This window comes from Chelonoidis abingdonii, chromosome 2 (genome assembly GCF_003597395.2).
Source record: "Chelonoidis abingdonii isolate Lonesome George chromosome 2, CheloAbing_2.0, whole genome shotgun sequence".
NCBI classification, from domain to species: domain Eukaryota; kingdom Metazoa; phylum Chordata; order Testudines; family Testudinidae; genus Chelonoidis; species Chelonoidis abingdonii.
This window is the reverse complement of record NC_133770.1, coordinates 174,393,097-174,414,336: the sequence shown is the minus strand read 5'-3', so window position 1 is coordinate 174,414,336 and position 21,240 is coordinate 174,393,097. Positions and strand designations below refer to the sequence as shown.

Here is a 21,240-nt window from a genome sequence, read left to right as displayed (position 1 = left end):
ATCCCAATGGAGAATATTAATATTCAGCTAACAGCTCATTTCCATAGCTCTCTCTGAACCATAAACAGATAAGGTGTTTTTGCCTTCCAGTTATTTCACTTTTCACTACCACAAAGTGGTAGGCAACACAAGGGCAGATTTCCTGGATCACATTTACACTGAGAAAGATATGGAAAAAAACCCAAGCAATACACTCTCTCAGCTTTCAAGTGTAAGCTTTTTTAAAATGTGTCACATTCATCTTCAAAACTGGTTAAACACTGAAGCGATGTCTTGCCTTCCAAATTAAACAGTAAAGGAGATTTAAATCTTGTGTTTCCATCAACCCAGATTTAAAGAGACTTTGTGCATGACTTTACTTTCTATTGGATTATTAAAATCAGAGCATTCTTCTAAAACCTACTGCAGTGGGTTGCTAAAAATCACAGCAATGGATTTATAGCACACTTAAACAAAATCAAGCAACAAGAGCAATCTTCACACAAAAGGATAAGAAAAAGAAGCCTTGTAACTAGGGGCAATCAAATCTACAGAAAGAACAAGATAGATTTACTTAGATTTCCCCCCCAACCTAGCCCCTCTAGAGAAAAGATAAATTACAGCAAAAGTAAGCTCCTCCTCCAAAAGATATTTTGTGCAGAATGAGGACACACTCCAGCAGCATTATCTTAAAAATAAATCAATCTAGATTTAACTAAAATTACTACGATGATAAAAACTTGGTTTGTTGGGTTTTCTTCTGTTTGTTTTTGCTCAAGTTGACAGAGAGGGCATCAGACTTGTTCTGTCTAGGGAGCTCAATGCTTCTCAACCTCATCTATATTGGCAAACACCCCCTTTTAACAATACAAAAAGTAGGATGATCGTAATCTCCAACGTGAAAGAACCCATGGCCCAGCTGCATCTCTCCCTGAATTTTCTTCAGTTATCTTACCCTAAGCTAGACCTAGGTGCAATGCCTACTGTTCACATAAAATAGACTAGCAATAACCACATAAGAAAAATGGTAGGTTTGCAGTGGTGGATAGAGGATCACTAAGGATAGCGGTTAACAATTCTGGTGCCACTTCAGTCACTCTAGCCACAGAATAAAAGAACAATGTATTTGCATACAGAGTGGAAGCCAGTTTCCCCCAAATATGAATGTTAGTAGCTTACATTTCTTTTAATGAAGTTACAGACTCAAGGATATAGCCAAATCTGTACTCCATAAGTCCTGATTTTCAGCTGTTATTTATAACAATAAAAATACATGGTGCAAACAAAACACTTAGATATACTCTATTCAAAGATAAATGGCTGAATAGATTTTATGGAAATTTAATTTGCCCCGTTAATATTTAAAAAGGAGACTTAAAGGAATAGTAACATGGCAGTCCAGATACAATTTATACATGAAAAAGCAACATCAATTTGACTGAAGATCCTTTAAGTCCATAGTCCAACCCTGGTTTGCAACTCAGACGTACAGTATTTTAAATGCTTCCTTTGCCTACTCTGAGTCAAGCAAGGCAATGTGAAAAAGAAAGTCTTTATTCTAGGTCCTATTCCACTTTTTTAACGTGCCAATAAAACTAGCATGTGTCCCTCCATAGCAATGAGCTCTCAACTTGCTTTTTACTCCCAGTTCTACAGCAATTAAAATGCAGCTTCTACTTCAGCATCATTATTCATAACAGTATTGGCGGAGTACTCTCTCTCATCAGGCAATGAAAGCCAGTAAATGTTTTCTCATTCTCCACTGAGAATCAGTTTATTTAGAAAAGAACTATGACTATCAGAATATGAAGACCCTCAGGGAATGCAAGCATTTTTAAACTATCATCTGTTTATCCATGCAGTTGTAAGGCTTACGAATGTAAACAAGAGTTCACAAAAACCAGTGGTGTCCTTGAAAGGAAACTGAGTATTTTGAGAAAGTCAAAAGATGTTTTAGTTTAATTACAAATTGCTGTTTGCAGCAGAAACTATTGTAACAAACCCCTCTGTGAATCAACAGATATCCTTGCCTATAAAGAATGGTATTTAAAGAAAGCTTTCCTTTGTCCAACAGTAAAATGCCACCTCTGTCAAAGCTTGCCAGGACTGATCACTGGCGCTGTTTATTCTAAAGTGTTGGCTACACTACAAAATACACCTGTTGCTGACTATGGGTGTCAACCGAACCAGCTGTATGGACAAAGTTATAGGTCTTGTCTATGCAGGAATTTTTTTTTAAAAACCTTAAGGTGTGAATTTTAATAATTTCCTTCGGTCTACCCCCTCTCCTGAAAGCTGTATTCAGAGAGTTAAAGGATGCACATTTTTAAAAAGAGCCTTCAACAGAAGAAAACTCAATTAACAGACTGCACTATAAAGTGATCCAGGATTCTGACTCAAAAACAAGTTACTTACCTTGTGCAGTAATGGTGGTTAAGGCTACATTTTAGTCACAGGTATTTCTAATAAAAGTCACGGACAGGTCATAGGCAGTAAACAAAAAGTCACGGCCTGTGATCTGTCCGTGACTTGTACTATACACTCCTAACTAAAACCTGCGCCAGGAGGCCACGGGTGCTCTGGAGGGGGGGGCAGCTGCCAGGGGTGCAGGGAGGGAGGTACCATATAGCCTGGGACCCCCACTGGTGCTGGAGGGGGCAGGCGGCGGGGCTGGCAAGCTCCCTACCCGGGTTTCTGGAAGCAACTGACATGTCCTGGCAGCTCCTAAGGGAGGAAAAGGGACGCCGTGAGCCGCCCTCATCACGAGCGCCGGGTCTGCAGCTCTCATTGGTCGGAAACCACAACCAATGGGAGCTGCAGGGTGGTGCCTGAAGGCAGTGGCAGCACACTGCCCCCTGGCCTCTACGCCTAGGAGCTGCAGGGACATGTCTGCTTCCAGGGAGCGCCCCCCCCCCAAGTTAAGCACCGTCCCACATCCCAACCCCCTGCCCTGAGCCCCCTCCCACACCCAAACTGCTACTTCTGCTGCTGGGGGGAGGGGAGGAGAGGAGAACGGTGGCCTGAGACTGCTCCAGAAGTGGCTGGTGTGGCTGGCCCAGAGCGGTCCGGCCTTTGCAGAAGTTACAGAGAGTCATGGAATCCATGACTTCTGTGACAAACCCAGTCTTAATGATGGTTCTTCAAGATGTGTCCCTTTATGGGTGGCTCCATTGTAGGTGTGTCAGTGTCGCTGTGCTGCTGATTGGAGAACTTTGGTAGCTGTCTTCCTCCTGGGCACAGGCTGCTCCCTGCCTGCCACGAGACTAGCCAGCATGCGCGACCAATCCTCCTCAGTTCCTTCTCTACTTCAGAGTCAATGACAAGAACTCCAAAGTAGAGGGGAGGAGGGCAGTCCATGGATCACCCACAAGGGGACACAACTCGAACAACCATCATTACTGCACAAGGTAGTGTCCCTTTGGGTGCTCCACTGTAGGCGACTCCCAAGCAATGCCCACGCTTGAAGGTTGGAACTTTGGAGTAGAGTCTTATATGGACAATAGTACTGTGGCTTCTGTAGCCAAATCCCCAGGATGACACATTGTTCTGCAAAGGTATGTACCGATGCCCAGGTAGCTATTCTGCAGATTTCTGCTACTGGGATACCTTTGGAGAAGGCGATGGACAAGTAGACTGACCTCGTAGAATGTGTGCATACTGAAGATGGAGGTATGATGTTACACAATTGGTAACAGAGTTTAATACAGACAGAGACCCACTCAGTTTCGGAGCTGAAATTGCGGTACCTTTCGCCCCCCTCTGCAACAGAGAGGAAGAGTCTCAGAGTATCAGAAAGTAACAAGAGTAGAAGCCTCTACCACTTAGATGTGCAGGCACTGGCTCTATGGCTCCTACGCTGAGCAGGTGACTTATCTCCTGATGTAGCAGGCTCTCTGAAGAGGGACGGGAAAGAAGTTTTGGTAGTGGGGAAAGGAGAAATGGAGGGAGTATCTATCTCAGATAATCTCCAACACCCATTTCTGGAAGATTATCCATTCCCAGGTGCTGCAGAACGAGGCGAGACGATCTCTGAAGGGATGCTTGGGTTTTCCAGTGTAAAATGAGGAGTGCGCGCTATGGGCACATCAACAAACCTGTCAAAAACTCTCTTCAAGGTGAAGGGCTGAGAGGAAGTTTGCTGAGATCCCAACATCTTTTGTCTGGCAAACCCAGGCTTGTTCCTGAGGTTCATACAATCTCTGCCTATATCGAGATGGATACTGGGATGAGTATTGAGATTAGCATTGTGAGTGAAGCTTGAATGGTGGCCGAGGGCTCTACTTTCTTTTGAGCCCAGGTGTATAGTTCCTGAGGGATCAAAGAGGTGGCCCCTGAATCTTTTAAAGTCTGGGAAATCATCAGTCTTCTCAGCAAATTCGTTCCCTCAAAAGATAGGTCCTTCATTGTTTGGACCTCCTTGAGGAAGCCAGAGAGATAAAGCCATGAGGCCAGTCTCATCACAATGGCAGTTGAAATAGAATGTGCCGCCTTGAAAGCTGCATCAAGAGTAGACTGGAGAGACTTTTTGCCACCAGCTTGTTAATCAAGGCTTTAAATTGGTCCTTGAGAATCAGGGAGCCGTTCAATAAAAGAACTAAGCTTCATGTAGTTCTGATAGTCATATTTAGCCTACAAGGCTTGATAGTTCGCAGAATTGAAGGGTGGCCGAGGAGTAGGCCTTCCTACCAAACAAGTCCAGGTGCTTCCAGTCCTGGTCATGAGAGGTGGACTTAAAGTGGTGTTGGCAGCCTTTAGTGTTAACTGCATCCACAGTGATCAAACTGGGAGGCAGATGTGAGAAAAGAAAGTGTGTGTCCTTTTCTGGTACATAATACTTCCTGTTCACTCTCTTACAAAGTTGGTGGGACAGACGCAGGGAGTCTGCCATATCACCTTGGTAGGGTCCAGTAGAGCCTTATTAATAGGAAGGACAACTCTGGAGCAGGTGGAAGAATGGAGAATGTCCACCAGCTTGTGATGTGACCCAGACACCTCTTGTAAAGGTATTTGGAGTGCCTCTGCCACCCTCGGTTTCAAGTCCTGGAACAGTTTAAAGACATCCAACATAGATGGCGAAGGGGACATTCACCATTTTGTCTAGTGATGATGATCAGAAGTGGGCTGGGGGAGTAATTTCCTCCTCAACTTCCACCTCCAGTTCCTCCCTAGCCTGCTCAGGGAGTTCAGAGACCCTCGAGGCAATGGCTGAAGGAGGGCACTTCCTCGGCTGTTGGTAGACCACACTAGCGGTGATAATGACCTATTGCCTTTGGCCCTGCTGGGGCCCCAGTATGGCCATTGTGATGGGAAGAGGCCCAGCGGTTGGTTCCAAGAGGCTTGTATTGATGGTGTCGCAGAAGTGGACCTTTAAAGCAGGATGCATCGGGTGCCTGGTGTATCATCAGCAGTACTTACGTACGTTGATGACTGCACCGACAGAGCCTTATCCACGGTGGATCTTCTACATTTCTTACTCCCACACAGTACTGATGTTTCTTTGCCTGCACCCATTAAGTGTTTAGGCATTCTGACTTGCCCTGTTGGTTCGTACCGCGTGTGCCCTGGATATCAGATTTAGACAGCTTCGATGTCATCGGTACTCATGGTACTGACCGAGCCAGGGATTGTTTTCAGCTCAATCAGGGTTCATTATGAGGATCACAGACCTTTTCTTAGAGGCCTTACATGAGTAGCTCGCAGGTGTGCCTCTGAATTCACCTCTCTTCGAAGTAGCGGGTTCCAGTGAGGGCTCCTGCCTGGACTTCAGAGGTTGAAGGGCTGACTCCATGAATAAGAGTTCTGACTTTTCTGGATCTGTGCTTCAGTTGCCAACACAAGCTACACTTCAGTGGAATGTTTCCCCCACCCAGGCACCGAATGCATTGTGAGGTTCTGTCGGTCACTGGGATAGATTCCTTGCAACTGAGGCACTTCTTGAAGCCTAGAGAGCTGGGCATACCCTTGCCCTGGGGGCTCCCCATACAGAGGGTTGATAGGAGAAAACATTTTCTCTCCCCTGGCTTTTTTTTTTTTTGGCTTTTTTTTTTTAAAAAGGCAAAGGCCAAAATAAAATGCAAACAAAGCAAAGAAAGGAAAAGGGCTTCAAAAGAAGCTAAAATTAGCAATTCTAAGAGAGTTGGCAATCTGAGAACTGACAGCTCTAGCTCTGTCCCTAGCCAGGGGTGATTGAGAAGGAACTGAGGAGTGCCCTCACACACTGGTAGCTTCATGTCAGGTGGGCAGCAACGCATGCATGAGCAGGAGAACTTTGGTAGCAGTCCATCCTATCAACAGCATCAGTGGAGCACCCACAGGGATGCTACTCAAAGAAGAAATAAGGTTTTAACAAAGTTGGTTTGTTCTAAGGTGATTTTTGTTAAGTTAAACTTGTTATATTGGCCTTTTTATGTAAGCATTTTAATCCTCTCCCCTTTTGGTTTTTTCTTTTTTTAAACATTTTGTTAGTCATTACATACTTCACTGTATCATTAATTCTGACTCTTGCTCCAGTAACAGTGATACAGACCTATAGGAAACTAAGATAACAGTGAACACTACTGCACTGGAAACCTTCCAGGCCAGCTAGTCAAAGCAAAAGTAATCAAAGCCAACCCTACCTCACAGCCAAAGCATCTTTTATATGGAACTGCAAGAGAACCTAAGCATGGAACCTAATGCAAGAAAACATACCAAATTTAGTGTTTGGTACAAAAAATGTCTTGCTCCATTCTCACCTTACCTAAAAAGGTTGGCTTTTTTATATTTGAACTTCAGATAAGGGTGTAACAAAAAGTTTGTTACTGTAGAAACAGACCAATGAAAAAAATAGTTACCTACATACAAACACCCCCAGTTGTTCAAGTCATCTTCTTGGAACTTTCTTCTTGAACACTTAAGATGAAATCCTGGGATTCTTCCAGATTTTGCAGGCAAGACCTGACTGTCGGAGGGAATATTTACCAGTCTACCACTGTATTTATACTGCTATATGGCAGTAAGTTTCCCAGCAGAGACAATCCCCAAACAAGCAACCTTGTTAGGCAACCTTCAGATGCACTGGGTACAGCAGAATATACTTAATACCTTCACTTTAAGTAATTTTCAGTTGGCGTTGATTTCAGTACTCGTGTGACAACTCTAACAGCAGGGCTCAACTGCACATAGACAAGTTGTGTATGTACGCTACCTGCCCACACCAGTACACAATAATCAGTTACAGTGAAGATTAAGGTTATGGCTGTGCACAAGGGGTGAACATCTGTACCCCTTACTGGCCCCAGCTGGTTTGTGGATATCATCATTCCCAGCCTTTATCTGGACAGAGGTCTCTATCAGTTGTTTTGGGAAATCCTCGTTCCTGTGTTTGATGTTGTAGAAGGTGACATTCAGGTGCTTCTTTCCATGGTGGTTGTAGAGGTGGAACACGAAGACAGCATTTCTCCATCCATCTTATCACTCTCCCTCCAAAGTAGCAGCAATAATACAAGAACAACCCAGCAATAACCCACCCAGACTTGCGCACCTACAAACCTCAAAACGCTTAAGATGCTGCTTATAGTAAAGGAACCCGTTCTGGTTAGCGACCAAGGGTTTCAAAACCTCAGGACTATCACCAAAACACAAATGGTGGCGACTAGGGGAGAACAGTGGGATCAAGAATCAAGACCTAATCACGGGTCCTACAGACCAACCACCTGGCTTCACCATGCCATGCAATATATGGATCACAGCAAACTGCATCAGATCCACAATAGGCATTGCTATTACCTACTGCACAAATGGAAAATGAAGGACAGCCAATATTCAAATGTGAAGACAGTCGAGCCATGGAACATCGTGAACCACTGCCCTCTAAGATCTGTCTTCAGAGGGACAGCCATGATTCTTTCCATGCCACCGGAAGCCACAGATGACAAACTCAGATGTTGACCTTTCATGTTTAAGCTGTCAAATGAAAAAGTAATTTTCTGATTGAAATGAAGATCATTTCTCTGCAACTCAGTCCAAGGAGTATGGACAGACAAAACAGACAAAAGAAAAAATGCTATTGGTAGTCTCAAAAGTTTTAAACCTTATGAAAAACACTTAGTTTGGGAAATATTAGCAGTTACACTTTATTTAAAAGTTCACTGTTTCAGTCCAGTCTGGAGGCCAGCACTTTGTGCACTTGTTCTGCCTCAAAATGGTAATCCCTTATGCTCCATAGCAGCTTGGTCAACTATTTACAAGACTCAGAACAGCTACTGTCTACGCCAGGGATGGACAAACTATGGCCTGGGGGCTCGGCATCTGGCCCTTCAGACATTTTAATCCGACCCTCAAGCACCCACTGGGGTCCAGGGCTTGCCCTGATCCACATGTGCCATAACTCTGCACGACTCCTGGAAGAAGCAGCATATCCTGCCGCTGGCACCTATGCACAGGGGCAGACAGGGTGCTCTGCATGCTGCCCCCACCCCAAGCACCGCCCCCACAGCTCCTATTGGCTGGGAACCTTGGCCAATGTGAGCTACAGGGGCAGCACCTGCAGATATGGCAGCATACAGAGAGCTGCCTGGCCACGCTTCTGTGTAGAAGGTGGGGGGGGGGGGACATGCTGCATTTTCCGGGTGCCACTTGAGGTAAGTGCCACCCATATCCTGCACCCCTGACCCCCTTCTGTGCCCCAACTCCCTGCCCCAGCCCTGATCCCCCTCCTGCCCTCTGAATCCCTCAATCCCAGCCCAAAGCACCCTCCTGCACCCCCAACCCCTCATCCTGAGCCCCATCCAAGAGCCTGCACCCCCAGCCAGAGCCCCCACCTCCTCCTGCACCCCAACCCCCAATTTTGTAAGCATTCATAGCCTGCCATACAATTTCCATACCTAGATGTGGCCCCTAGGCCAAAAAGTTTGCCCACCTCTGATCTACGCCTTCTGACAGATGTAATATTCTGACATCAGGAGTAGGTATATTCTTAATAGTTTAATTTATTTTAGCAAGAACATGTTTTTGCTATTTATTTTGTGTTGGCAGAATCCTCCAACACCAAAAATTTGGTTCAGTTGGGGTAATTTTGCTGCAGTAATTACTGGAAAGTCTTTCAGCTTCTTGTTGAGGAGATTACTAGCGAGTCCAACAATTTTTATTTGCTTGGGTCCTACCCTCCCAACAAGGGACATCTTTAGAAAAAGTGTTAGCTGAAAAGGCTAGGTCACTATTTTCTGACTTATTCCATTCAGGAGAAGTCAAACAATGGTCTCTCTCTCTCAAGCACAATTTAAGACTTCAGTTTGAATTTTTACTTCAGAATTTTTTTTTCTAGCCATGCTCTCTATTGAATATTGAGAGAAACGTCAAATCCATTACCCAGATAAGCTACTTATCAGTGGTGGAACATTTCCACACAGCTGTGCACTCAGTCTTGATCAAAGTCCTGTACTAACCTAAATTTATTTTGATGCAATGTCTGCAGTGGTAAATTCATATAACATTTTGTGATACAAGTGACAGTCTTTTCCCCCTCCTTCTACAGGTTTGGCTTTTTAAGAGGCTCTCTGATTTTGACTCTGTTTAGGTTTCTTGAACTAAGACCCTCAGTTTTGTTCTAAGATAGTATATCAAACTGCTACCTGTTCCGATCACAGTAGATTACCAGATGTTTCTATTTGTAGAAAAGATTACTGTTTAGCAAGTTATTTCAAAGTTACTTGCAAGATTTTGGGTAAGTTAATTCACACTTCTACCTATTTTATTTAGATCTAAAAGAATAAAAAGTATCAGAGGGGTAGCCGTGTTAGTCTGGATCTGTAAAAGCAGCAGAGAATCTTGTGGCACCTTATAGACTAACAGACGTTTTGGAGCATGAGCTTTCGTGGGTGCATCCGACGAAGTGGGTATTCACCCACGAAAGCTCATGCTCCAAAACGTCTGTTAGTCTATAAGGTGCCACAGGATTCTCTGCTGCTTTTAAAGAATAAAAAGGTTTCATCTGAACTCTAGGCATCCTAACCCACCATTAATAACATAAAATTTATGACTGAACATTGCACTCTCAGTAAGTGAGGATGTCCAAGGTTCTATTTTACCTTCCCTGTGTAAGCCATTAACCTGATTTTCAAAGGTCTGCTCTTATAAAAGATTCCCTCAGGGTTCCATGGTTTTTGACATTCCCAGAAAACAACCCTTAGATGAGAAGTAAAGCAGTGGAGAGAGAGAGACATTTACCTTCCCATGCCTTCACCACCCAAATACCCCAAATGAAAAACTACTCAACAATTCCTCATGTTTTTCAAATACCCTGCGCAGATCCAAAATTTGGATCTGCATCCATTCCCTTTCTTACGACCACCCCTCCTACACGCACACACCAAAGCCACATACACACAGGTTTATCTGGAACTCTCTAAAATGACTGCATTTCAGAAATAGGTGTGTATTTTGCAATACACTTTGGGATCTTTCTGTATTAAAAGGTGCCACACATTAAATCAGTGTACACAGCACCTCATGCAATTTCTAACTCAGCAGAAAAATCTGCAAGCCTTGTATATCTAAATATACAAAAGTATGCTGCAGAATCACATTTATTATTAGGACTAGAGATGCCACATGTCCAGTTTTTGAGCAGAAGTCCAGTCAAAAAGGAGACTAGACAGTGTCCGGTCAGATCATCTTACCAGATACTCCAAGTCCAGTTACTGTGGGTGGGGGAGACACCGGTCACCCGCATGAGCCCCTACTCGGCCAGGACCACTTCTTACCTGCATCAGGCAGCTGCAACTCCACCCCTGGCTCTGCAAGTGAGCCCCTCCTGACCTGGCGGGGAAGCAGCGAGTGACTGCTCTTGCCCCTTCTCCCCCAAAGAGAGGCAGGGCCTCAAAGGAAGAGGCAGGGTGGGGGAAGTTCTGGCACTCCTGTTGGAGTATCTGGTTTTTAACTATTACAAAGTTGGCAACCCTAATTAGGACTGATTTAATGGTAACGTATGATTGACACTTGAAAAGTGATCATTGTACACACAAAATAATTTTCAAGTTCTCACTCTTGGCTGCAACATTTTGCACGTACACCTCTACCCCAATAACGTGACCCGATATAACACGAATTCGGATATAACGTGGTAAAGCAGCGTTTGGGGGAGGGGGTAACTTCGTGCTCCAGCAGATCAAAGCAAGTTCAGTATAACGCAGTTTCACCTATAACATGGTAAGATTTTTTGGCTCCCGAGGACAGCGTTATATCGGGGTAGAGGTGCATTATTAACTAAAGGCAGTGGTCTAGAACGGGGATCACAGGGTTGCTAAGTTTAGTTTTGTTTTTCCCCTCCACTGGAAAAGCCACAGCTTAATTGAAACAAGGAAATTAAAAGCTTCAAATCACTAAACATGTCACGTACTTTGGAGTCGTATTCATAAAGATCTCAATTATTGTAATAGGTGGGGAAAACTTGTAGTCTAAGTCAGCCTGAATACAAAGCTTCAGTCCCATCCTGGTATCAGGCATGTTATAAACCCTGGAAAACTGAGGTTCATAATTGATATGGCAACTAACCTTTAGCAACTTTGAGGGCACAGAACACAGCAATAGATATCAGAAGAAGAGAATCACTTCTAAGTGCTTTACGATTACAATAAAACCCTAGTCTATTCTTATTTCACACAGCAATTCTAAAACCTGTTTGATCATTCTTTTGTTCTTCCAGGGACACAAATATGGTATAGGATCCACAAAGTTATTTTTCTTGCTTCAACAGACAAAAGGTATAAATCCTGTCAGAGAGGCTGGAACAATTTGTATAGTGCAGGGGTCAGCAACGCTTCAGAAGTAGTGTGCTGAGTCTTCATTTATTCACTCTAATATAAGGTTTTGCGTGCCAGTAACACATTTTAACGTCTTTAAGAAGGTCTCTTTCTATGAGTCTATAATATATTACTATACTATTGTTGTATGTAAAGTAAATAGTTTTTAAAATGTTTAAGAAGCTTCCTTTAAAATTAAAATGCAGAGCCCCCCAGACCAGTGGCCAGGACCTGGGCAGTGTAAGTGTCACTGAAAATCAGCTTGCGTGCCACCTTTAGCAGTGTGTCACAGGTTGCCTACCCCTGGTATGGGGGGGTGGGGGGGGACAGGAGTAGGGAGGGGGCCTGAGAGCCATTGAACCAAACTGTAAACCTTGTAATACAACAGAAACCACTAAGCCAGGGGCGCAACAGCACACCGCCACTCTCTTCGTTACAGTACCTATGAATCTTTTTGGGAAAACGGAGTAGCACCTTGAAGGGCAATTGCGGGTTTTTCACCTGCACTATTTCAGGGGACAATGCCAGAACAAAAGCTAGGCCCATTGCCTGCATTGCACTCAAAGAGTTGAACTGCACATTTTTTCAGGAAGTGTCATCAATGAATAAACATACTAAAAACCATCAAAGACAGGAACTCTTAGATATTATTAGAGACCAAAGGTCTTAATATTCAAGGTTTCATACATACACAAAAAAGGAAGTTAAGATCCGGTGTGGAAACCGGAGGTTTTGTTTATGTTTCAGTACTTGAAATCACCACTAAAAGGAAACTGTGGGTTTATTTTTAGACCTCTACTTCCAGAGAAGTATTATCTGAACACTATGCCTACTGTGGAGGAGACTGGTTTACTTAAAGCAATCTAAAAAAAAAAACACCAAAAAATGCAATTGTCAAAATTAGATGAGATGCTTTAAAATCAAAGAAATTATCAATCTGAATGTGAAGAAACAGTCTGTGCTTTGCTGTTGTAAAAAGTATCTTATCCCTGATGCTGTTCAATATGGTATTGATTTGTTTCTATGAAATTTGTAATGGAGAGAAAATCTCATGGGGGTAAAACAGGCTTGTATTTCTTACTTAATGAAAACAATGATGCTATTCTGTGATCAGTGAGCAAACACTGTCTCAACCAGGGAAGGGCAAAGCATGCGAAGCATGGTTAGACAGGACATACTAATATCTCCAAATTTACCTTAAAATCAACTGCCTTATTAAAAAGGAATTAAAAAAAGCAGGAAGGCCAACTGCCCAGCTAGCACATCCTAGAAAAAAAATCTTAAATATGTTTTAAAACTATTTTATAAGAGTTTCCTAAAGCTGCCACCGTGGGATCTTAGGAGGTAGGACATTAAATGCTACTGCAGTGTGCCCATCTTCCCTTATCCGGTGGATGGGTGTGCTACTTAATTGGAGGACAAAAAATATAAAAAAAAATAAATCAGAACTACAGGTTTACTTTCACAAATTATGAATAAGTTCATCACTAATGTGTAGTCAAGAAAACGCCAAAAGGATGAGAGATCAAAACAGCCAATCTCAACCACTTTTAGAAAATGCCCAGCTAATACAAATACCTTTACCTCTAGACTAAGAAAAAAAAAAATCAAACTAAAACATTTGCATCAAACATACCTTTTATGGTTCTGAGTCCCTATTAGCAAATAGGAACAAGACTGACAACTGCTCCTTAGCACATGCGCACACAGTGAGAACTAACCTTTTAGTTACTGGACTAAACTAGAGCTGACCAAAGCACTTTTCTAATGTTTATTGCCTCTTTAAAAAGGAACCACTAAACCATCATGAAGTTCCTCCAACCACAATTTGACCCCTCCACCCACCCACCCACGGACCTACTCAGTTTATCAGGTCTAGGAAAATTGTAATAGTCTGTGTAGACTTGTGTACCCTATTTAGGAAGGTTTGCCCCCAGGTGTACCTCTCTCTCTTGCTCAGAGCTTTTCCTGGGAACTGAGAGTACTGTAGAAACTCAGAGCTACAAACACCTCGGGAATGGAGGTTGTTCGTAACTCTGAACAAAGCATTATGGTTGTTCTTTCAAAAGTTTACAACTGAATCTTGACTGAATACAGCTTTGAAACTTTACTATGGCTTTTAAACCATCTTAAACTTACATGAAACAAGCACAGAAACAGTTTCCTTGTCAAATCTTTTTTTAAACTTCCCCTTTTTTTAAGCAGTTTACATTTAGTTGTACAGTATTTGCTTTTTTTGGGGTCTCTGCTGCCTGACTGCATACTTTCAGTTCAAAATGAGCTGTGAGAGTGACCGGTCAGTTTGTAACTCTGGTGTTCATATTTCTGAGGTTCTACTGTATTAGGTAGAACTGAACTTCTCCAGCCGTAAGCACATGGCATTATAGCAAATCAAGGCCAGATTAACCATTAAGTCCATTAGGCCCATGCACAGGGTCTCTGATTCTGGACGCCACATGGTGCTCCAGAATTTAAAGCTTCCATTTAATTCAGAAACAAAAGCTCTATTAAGATGTAGTTAAGATTGACAATTTACAGTAAAATTACAATATCTTGTAATGTATTTTACCCTGTGTTACAGCATACTCTCAACCTTAAGTCCATCTTAATGTAGCTTGAGTCTGGGAATTTCACTTTTTCAAATTAAAAATTTCATACATGGAAGGTAAACAAACCCAAGGAAAAGGTTACCACGTAATATTTCCAATTACTGGAAGTTATGGAATATTAAATCTTTTATTTAACTTCTATGGCCATATTCATTGTATATCCTGGCTGCTTAGTGCCATTCGAACAATGCAACGCAGCTAGAATTGCCCAAAGCCGTCCTCCGCCTTTATTCTGGTGTTACTGGAAAGGAGGAGGATGGCTCAATTAAACTAAACAGCCAACACATTGAAGATATCTTAATGGAAATACTTTTGTATGTAATGTATAATAAATCCATGGAAGTCATTGCCACAGGGCAATTCATTTTCTTTAAAAAAAAAAAAAAAAAAAAAAAAGCAGCTTGGGCATTTGTAATAGTCATATTTGTAAAACAGCTTGAAGACATAAAAGTGCTGTACAAGTACAACGTGACTTATGATATCTACAACGTAGCTAGCATAAAAGGAGTTATGAATCCTCATGCTCCAGGGCATATTACTATTGGAGAAGAACATCCATTTCTCTCTACGGCATAGTATTGTACAATTTAAATAAGGGCACACTACATGGTTTTTTCTTCCTTGGAAAAGCATCTGTCGCTAGGTACTTTGAGACAGGGTATCTGATAGAGATGTACTGCTGGTGTCCTTGTTTGGAAGAGAGAACCAAATTGACATCTTGTTGCAGTAATAGTATCCTGGTTAGGGCTGTGACTTGAACAGGTGTAACAAGAGTGTGGGACAAGTTAGCTTTTCCTAAGCATAGCCTCACAAACGTGTCACACAAACTTTTTTGATCCAGGTCAGTGTTCTCTTCATGAGGTGGAATGGCACCCACATGCACAGTGGGTAATAAATTTGTCTATGTGGCAGAGGTATTAATATTTTCCCTTGGTAACTTCAAACAGCTAAGGAAAGTCCCACACAAAATGTGAAAAGGTATGTTTAAGTTCCAATGTCTTGTGAAAAGCCATTAAATACCTCCCCACCCAGTTCAGTCTTTTCTGCCTACAAATTAATGCTGTAAGGTATAAGGCGTTCAAAACTGTCAAAATTCTGGTATTCTAGTTTACTGTTTGCTTCTTTTTGCTGTTTAGTACTACTACGTTCTTTCTCCTCTTATTCCCGTAGAAAATGTGTACAGTGATAGTCCAGAATCAACGGCTTAACCTGAACCACTTGCACTAAGGAACTGTACAAGTATCAGCATTTTGATTTCAAGTTAATGTAGACAACAAAATACTGTTAATATCAGAGCAGGAAAACAAGTTTACACACACACACACACACAAAATCACCTATTTGTTTTCAGCCTGACAATAGGGTAAATACAGTAGATTAATAAAACTGAATCCTCTTTATAAACCTTTTGAACAACATACAAACTGTAATTACAATATTTAGAAATTAAAACTAAAGTTATGATACAGTGTAGAAAAAGGCTATCAATAATGAAGAGCATGCACATTTACAGCTTTTAAAAGCATTCCATTTGAGGCTAAATCACCATATTTAAAACTGACCTATTTGGAGCAAGTGTGTCACCAAGTTCCATATCTAGGTCAGCCTTTCTGCAGTGACCCCACTGAACTTCAGTCTTGAGCAGAACACACTGTAATCGCCTCCATTTCTACCTCCCCCCCATAATAGAGTCTTATCTGTGTACAAGTCTACACACAATCAGCCCCCCCCCCCCCCCACTGTTTAAATGTGTGCGTGCAAAGGACATATGAAAACCTATCCAAAAGCCATTAACAACAAACAGAAAATATTGGGGGCGGGGGTGGAAGCAAAGGGTAGTCTTGGCTAATGCACACTTTGAATCACCTTGTTTTTATTTTGAGCATTAGTTAACATTAAACTTTTTAAATTAAAGAAGCAACAGCATGCACATGTTTCCCATTATGTTTTCCACAATCTTAACTCTTAGCCTTTCACTGATAACTAGCGATAGGCAGAATTAGAAAGATGTGGCATTCATTTTGGTCTCCACAATAAAAAAAAATGGAAATTAACTCAATCATTGGATGCAAACAATTCACTCATTAATTGTTTTGAAGCTTGAATGAAATCTGTTTCCTTATCAATGTTTTCCTGTTGCATATATGATTTGTTAGGGATTTTTTTCTTTGACATGCTATTAAAATAGTCACTCGTTACCCTCCGTACAAAAATGCAGTAAAAGCAAGCAATCCTTTGCAAAGTCAATTTTCAAGATTAAACTACGTAAGTTATATAAAAGTGCACAAGACCATCTGAGAATTTTTCCTGAAGCATGTATAAATAATACCACCTAATGTTTTTTCAACTGAAGATTTTCATAATTGAAAACTGAAATGAAATCTAGTGCTGTGACTTCCTGTGTTTATTAAATTTATGATGCATTTTATTTTTTGAATATACTAGTAGGTGGAAGTTTTTACTCTAATTTGTCAGAACACATCAGACAGATACTATTTAGGGACAACACAATTTTACTTTCAGACCATCCTTTACAGATGCTGAAGTGCTTCTGAATACTAGTGAATTTAATCATGTTGAGTGTTAATGAAAATCCAAATAGATGCCACTAAGTAATGAATGTACTTTAAAAAAATTTCAATGAGTATGAATATTCACATGACTACAAATTTCATAAATCCCCAGCTCCAAAAACATTTAAAAGTGGATAGCATTTTAAATAGATCACTTCTATTAAAAAAAACATTTAACCTGTTACAAAGTTAGACCTAAAAGCTAACAATGAAAGATTTGAGAAAATTCCCCCACCCCTCCCCCCAGACGGTTTACTTTGTACATTTAAGCAGTACATTTGTATTTCTCTCCCCCTCCCCCATTTCCAAGGGTGTTTTGAGTGCCTGAAACCAGTTTTAATTGAACTAGCATTCAGATAGGTAGCATCCTTTAAGATAAATACAGAAATGGAAATACAGGGCTAGGGTTTATTTTGCTACAAAAGGCCTCCATTTGGCTAAGCCACACTGGTAGATTCCTTCCATCCTTCCCCTTCATACATGCAACTCAGGAACTATTTATTTCATCCTCTAAATTGAATTTTACAGGTACTGGTATTAGTACTCAAAATATTTAAATTTGTGGTTATTGCTAGTTTTACTATTTCAGTAACATACTATTCTGTTATTAAATGATACTTCTCACACTAACACATTTAGCTGAGCTGGTATCACTTGTTTTTCCATATTTATCTTACATAACAGTTTAGAGAAACTTCATTCTAACACATTAAGTCCTGTCTGAAAGATGTGAATCTACAAAGCACCTATACTACTGGAACAGAGCCATCGAGTTAGATGAACATGTAAACTATGAAAGATTTTCTCACTCTCTCTCTTGCTATGTGCTGCTGTCAACATACTTAAGTGTTGAACTGCCAATATTAGTGGCTTTCCTCAGTTCTGGCACTTAAAGCCTTCTATGAGCTCTGGGCTTGGAGTTCCTCCCCCTACATTTAAAAAAGGGAAGATGTCATGACTATATGGGGAGATGTCCTCAGGTTGGCTACCTTCCCAATACTGTTAGTCATATGGGTGAGACAGAGCAAGAGAGAAGGCACAGCATGGTACAGAACAAGCCTATGCTGTCAGTAATTCAGTGGGACTTTCTGGCCATTTATTTCTACTTCTGAAGTTCATTGTTTTACACTGTTTATCCTCACTCATGAGATCTGCTCTTTATTCACCCAATGTCAGAGCCACTGGAGATGAAAGAACACTTGTCTTGTATAAAGATCAACTGAACAACAAGAACAAGCTCAAAACTGGAAATCAGACCAGACCCCAATCCGTGCATACCTTGGCTTCAAAGTAAGAAGTCAGGGAGTTTTAGGTTACTGTTCCAATACAAAAGCCTAAAACAGATGAACTACTAGAACAGGGGTCAGCAACCTTTCAGAAGTGGTGTGCCAAGTCTTCATTTAGTCACTTTAATTTAAGGTGTCACGTGCCAGTAATACATTAACATTTTTATAATGTCTTTCTATAAGTCTATAATATATATCTAAACTATTGTTGTATTTAAAGTAAATGTTTAAGAAGCTTAATTTAAAATTAAATTAAAATGTAGGCCCCCCCCCCCACCAGTGGCCAGGACCTGGGCAATGCGAGTGCCACTGAAAACTAGCTCACGTGCCGCCTTTGGCACCCATGCCACCAGGTTCCCTACCCCTGTACTAGAACATGCACAAAGGGTATTCTGTTCCAGAAAAAATCCCAAACATTTATTGCTCAAGGAAAGCTACAACATAATTCAACCCAATTTACTATAGGAGCATAAAATTAACAATCCTCTTTAAAAACCAATACTTCAAACATTCACTAAATAAAGTATGGTTTCAGAGTATACTGCCTTTTGGAAAAGCCAGAGACTGAAAATGATCTAAAGTGCCATTAAATCTATAAATCTCTTCAAAAAAAATCACACAAATTACCTTAATGCAATCAAGAACATAAAAACTGGGAGTCTCTTACTAAATATAGAATTAATCAACATTAAAAATACAGTGGAAAACCAAAGAGAAAAATATTTAACCAGTGTGACAAAAGAACTGAAACATTCTTTACCCTTCAGTGCGCAAGATACAGGAATATGAGCTATCATCAGACACTGCAAAGAACCTGACTAAAGGAGTAGATGGGAAAAAATGAGTATAACAGAGAAAAAGACAATTGCAGAAAAACCTCTCAAGACAAGATAATATGGCATCAAATAGTAAGAGTTAATAATGCAAATGGTGGAAAATAACAACACCTAAATTCTGTTGGCAAAGCCTGCTCTAACACACATGATGTATTTTTAAGTCCGGAACTCTACTTTAACATGCTCAGAGCTTTCATTTTTAAACATGAGTGGGCCTCCCCATCACACACATGATAAGGCATAGACAGGAATCTAAACATTTTTGGACTGATGTTGAAAGTGTTTTAGTGTCAGCTTATTTAGCTGTCTCTTATTGCCTCACCCTGCCCATTGCATTGTGGGATTTCTGTTCAATTATTGATTTACTTCTCTTTTATTCTGAGGTTCCCTTGTATCCTCAGCACCTCCAGTCTCCTTGCCTGGCTTTTCCTACTGCACCCCCTTATGCTGCTTTGCTATCAGAATGACAGGAGAAAGAGCAGGGCTGCTCTGAACTCTGCCTCAACTGCTGTTCAGAGCTATTCCACTGAGGGAAGTGGGGAGAACAGGCTCCTCACCATGCTCAGTCTTTCCAGCAGAAGGCAAATGCAAAGGAGCTCTGAAATAGAAATTCTTCAGCTCAGCTAGAAGGTGGGTTGCTCTATTTGTGGACAGACTAGCACTGGTAGATGTATAATCTGACTGCAGTGATGTTGAACAGGTACCAAAATACAGTATATTGGGGAACACTAATTGATCAGCCATAGGAAATATGTTGATATCTTGCCAGTCACTAAACTTTACCTATTTTAAGACCGAAGTGAAGCACAACATTCTCAACAGAAGAACTCCTCCAACTGGTTCTTAAAGTTTCTAGCACTGTCTTTGGGTTATCTACATGTCTTACATTACCACAGCTTTTATTACTTCTGAAACACAACTTTTCATATTGAAAGCTTGGAAAGAGATATTACTGCTCATCTTCTCTGTTCTAGTGGCCTTATTCCCTACATTAGTGAGCAGCACCAAGGTGAGGGAAAGAGAGGTAAATCTGGCTAGTATTCTTTATTTACACATTGCAGGCAAATGGATTTTAACAGCAACACACACACACCTCACTCCAGCCACAGACCCACAACAGTTTATGCTATTACAGTGAAAGTGAACAACATTCTTCTTAAGTAGAAAACGAAGGAGAACTCTAGTTGCTAGAAGTGTTCTTACCTTGGATGCTTGTCGAAGCCACCGTAAATACTCCGTGAAGGTATCAAAACAAATGTAATAGGTCTGGCTCTGAGGTCCAGAGGAACTAAATGCTAAACAGTGCTGGTGCTTTTTCACTTCTTCCACCTGTATTTAAAAAGATAAAATAATTACTGCTTAAAATTTGGAAAGAAAGAGTCAGTGTGCAACCAGCAAGGCAAAGTGAAGCTGTGAAACGGAGGAACAGCACAAAAACCTCATTAAGTATTGTTATGCCTGCAATCTAATTAATCTAGTGTCAAGAAGCCACAAAACCCATGCAAGCAACAGATTAAGAAACCTGAACTGTTTAACAGGACTCTTGAAGTAAGTTATATAAATGTACAGTTAGAGTTGAAGATAAACATCTGGATAATTCTTAAGACCTGAATGTCATAAGACTTTTCAAAATTAAACTGCCATAAAGCCAATTATTTTCTGGCATTTAAAAAAATTTCTATTAATCACATGCTGCTTCTGTCTGTGAAATGGAGTGGGAGATATGTAAATCTGATGGACTGTGGGTAGGGCAGGGAAGGGAGAGGAGTTTGGCAATAACTCTTTTCTAGTTTAAACAAGAATTTGCTGATAAGCCTTTAACAGAGGAACGTGAAACAAAAAATATTTTGTGCCTTTTGCTGCTCCTTTTATATAAAAACCAGCATCAAATGTTCAGTTTTGTCTGGATATTCCAAACACGTGAAAGCAAGAAGTCCTCATCTCTGTTTTTACTAGAGGTCTTCAGCAAGGTATATGGGATGACCTGAAAAGAACTCTACAGAAAAAAAAGACTTTCCTTATGAAAGACTTTTATACATTCAATAAGGAGCTGCAAAGAATATACAATTTAGTTTTATTCTTCACTAATAAAAATTTACCTTTAAAAAGGAAACTGGTACAATGTATGGTCTCCAAGATGTTTCTGTGATGTTTCACAACACTACGTTCTGGAATGC

General features: G+C 41.0%; 2 protein-coding genes across 2 annotated transcripts in view; both read right to left on the bottom strand.

The window, feature by feature from the left end:
* ZCCHC2 (zinc finger CCHC-type containing 2) overlaps nt 1-21,240 on the bottom strand; it is a 347,582-nt gene that overhangs the window by 33,496 nt on the left and 292,846 nt on the right. The gene's annotated exons all lie outside the window — the stretch shown is intronic.
* The window catches only part of PHLPP1 (PH domain and leucine rich repeat protein phosphatase 1), a 245,757-nt gene that overhangs the window by 105,063 nt on the left and 119,454 nt on the right, over nt 1-21,240 (bottom strand). Inside the window, exon 3 of the mRNA XM_075062811.1 lies at nt 20,267-20,392. Within this exon, the coding sequence (XP_074918912.1) occupies nt 20,267-20,392 (126 nt within the window). The remainder of the gene's footprint in view (nt 1-20,266; nt 20,393-21,240) is intronic.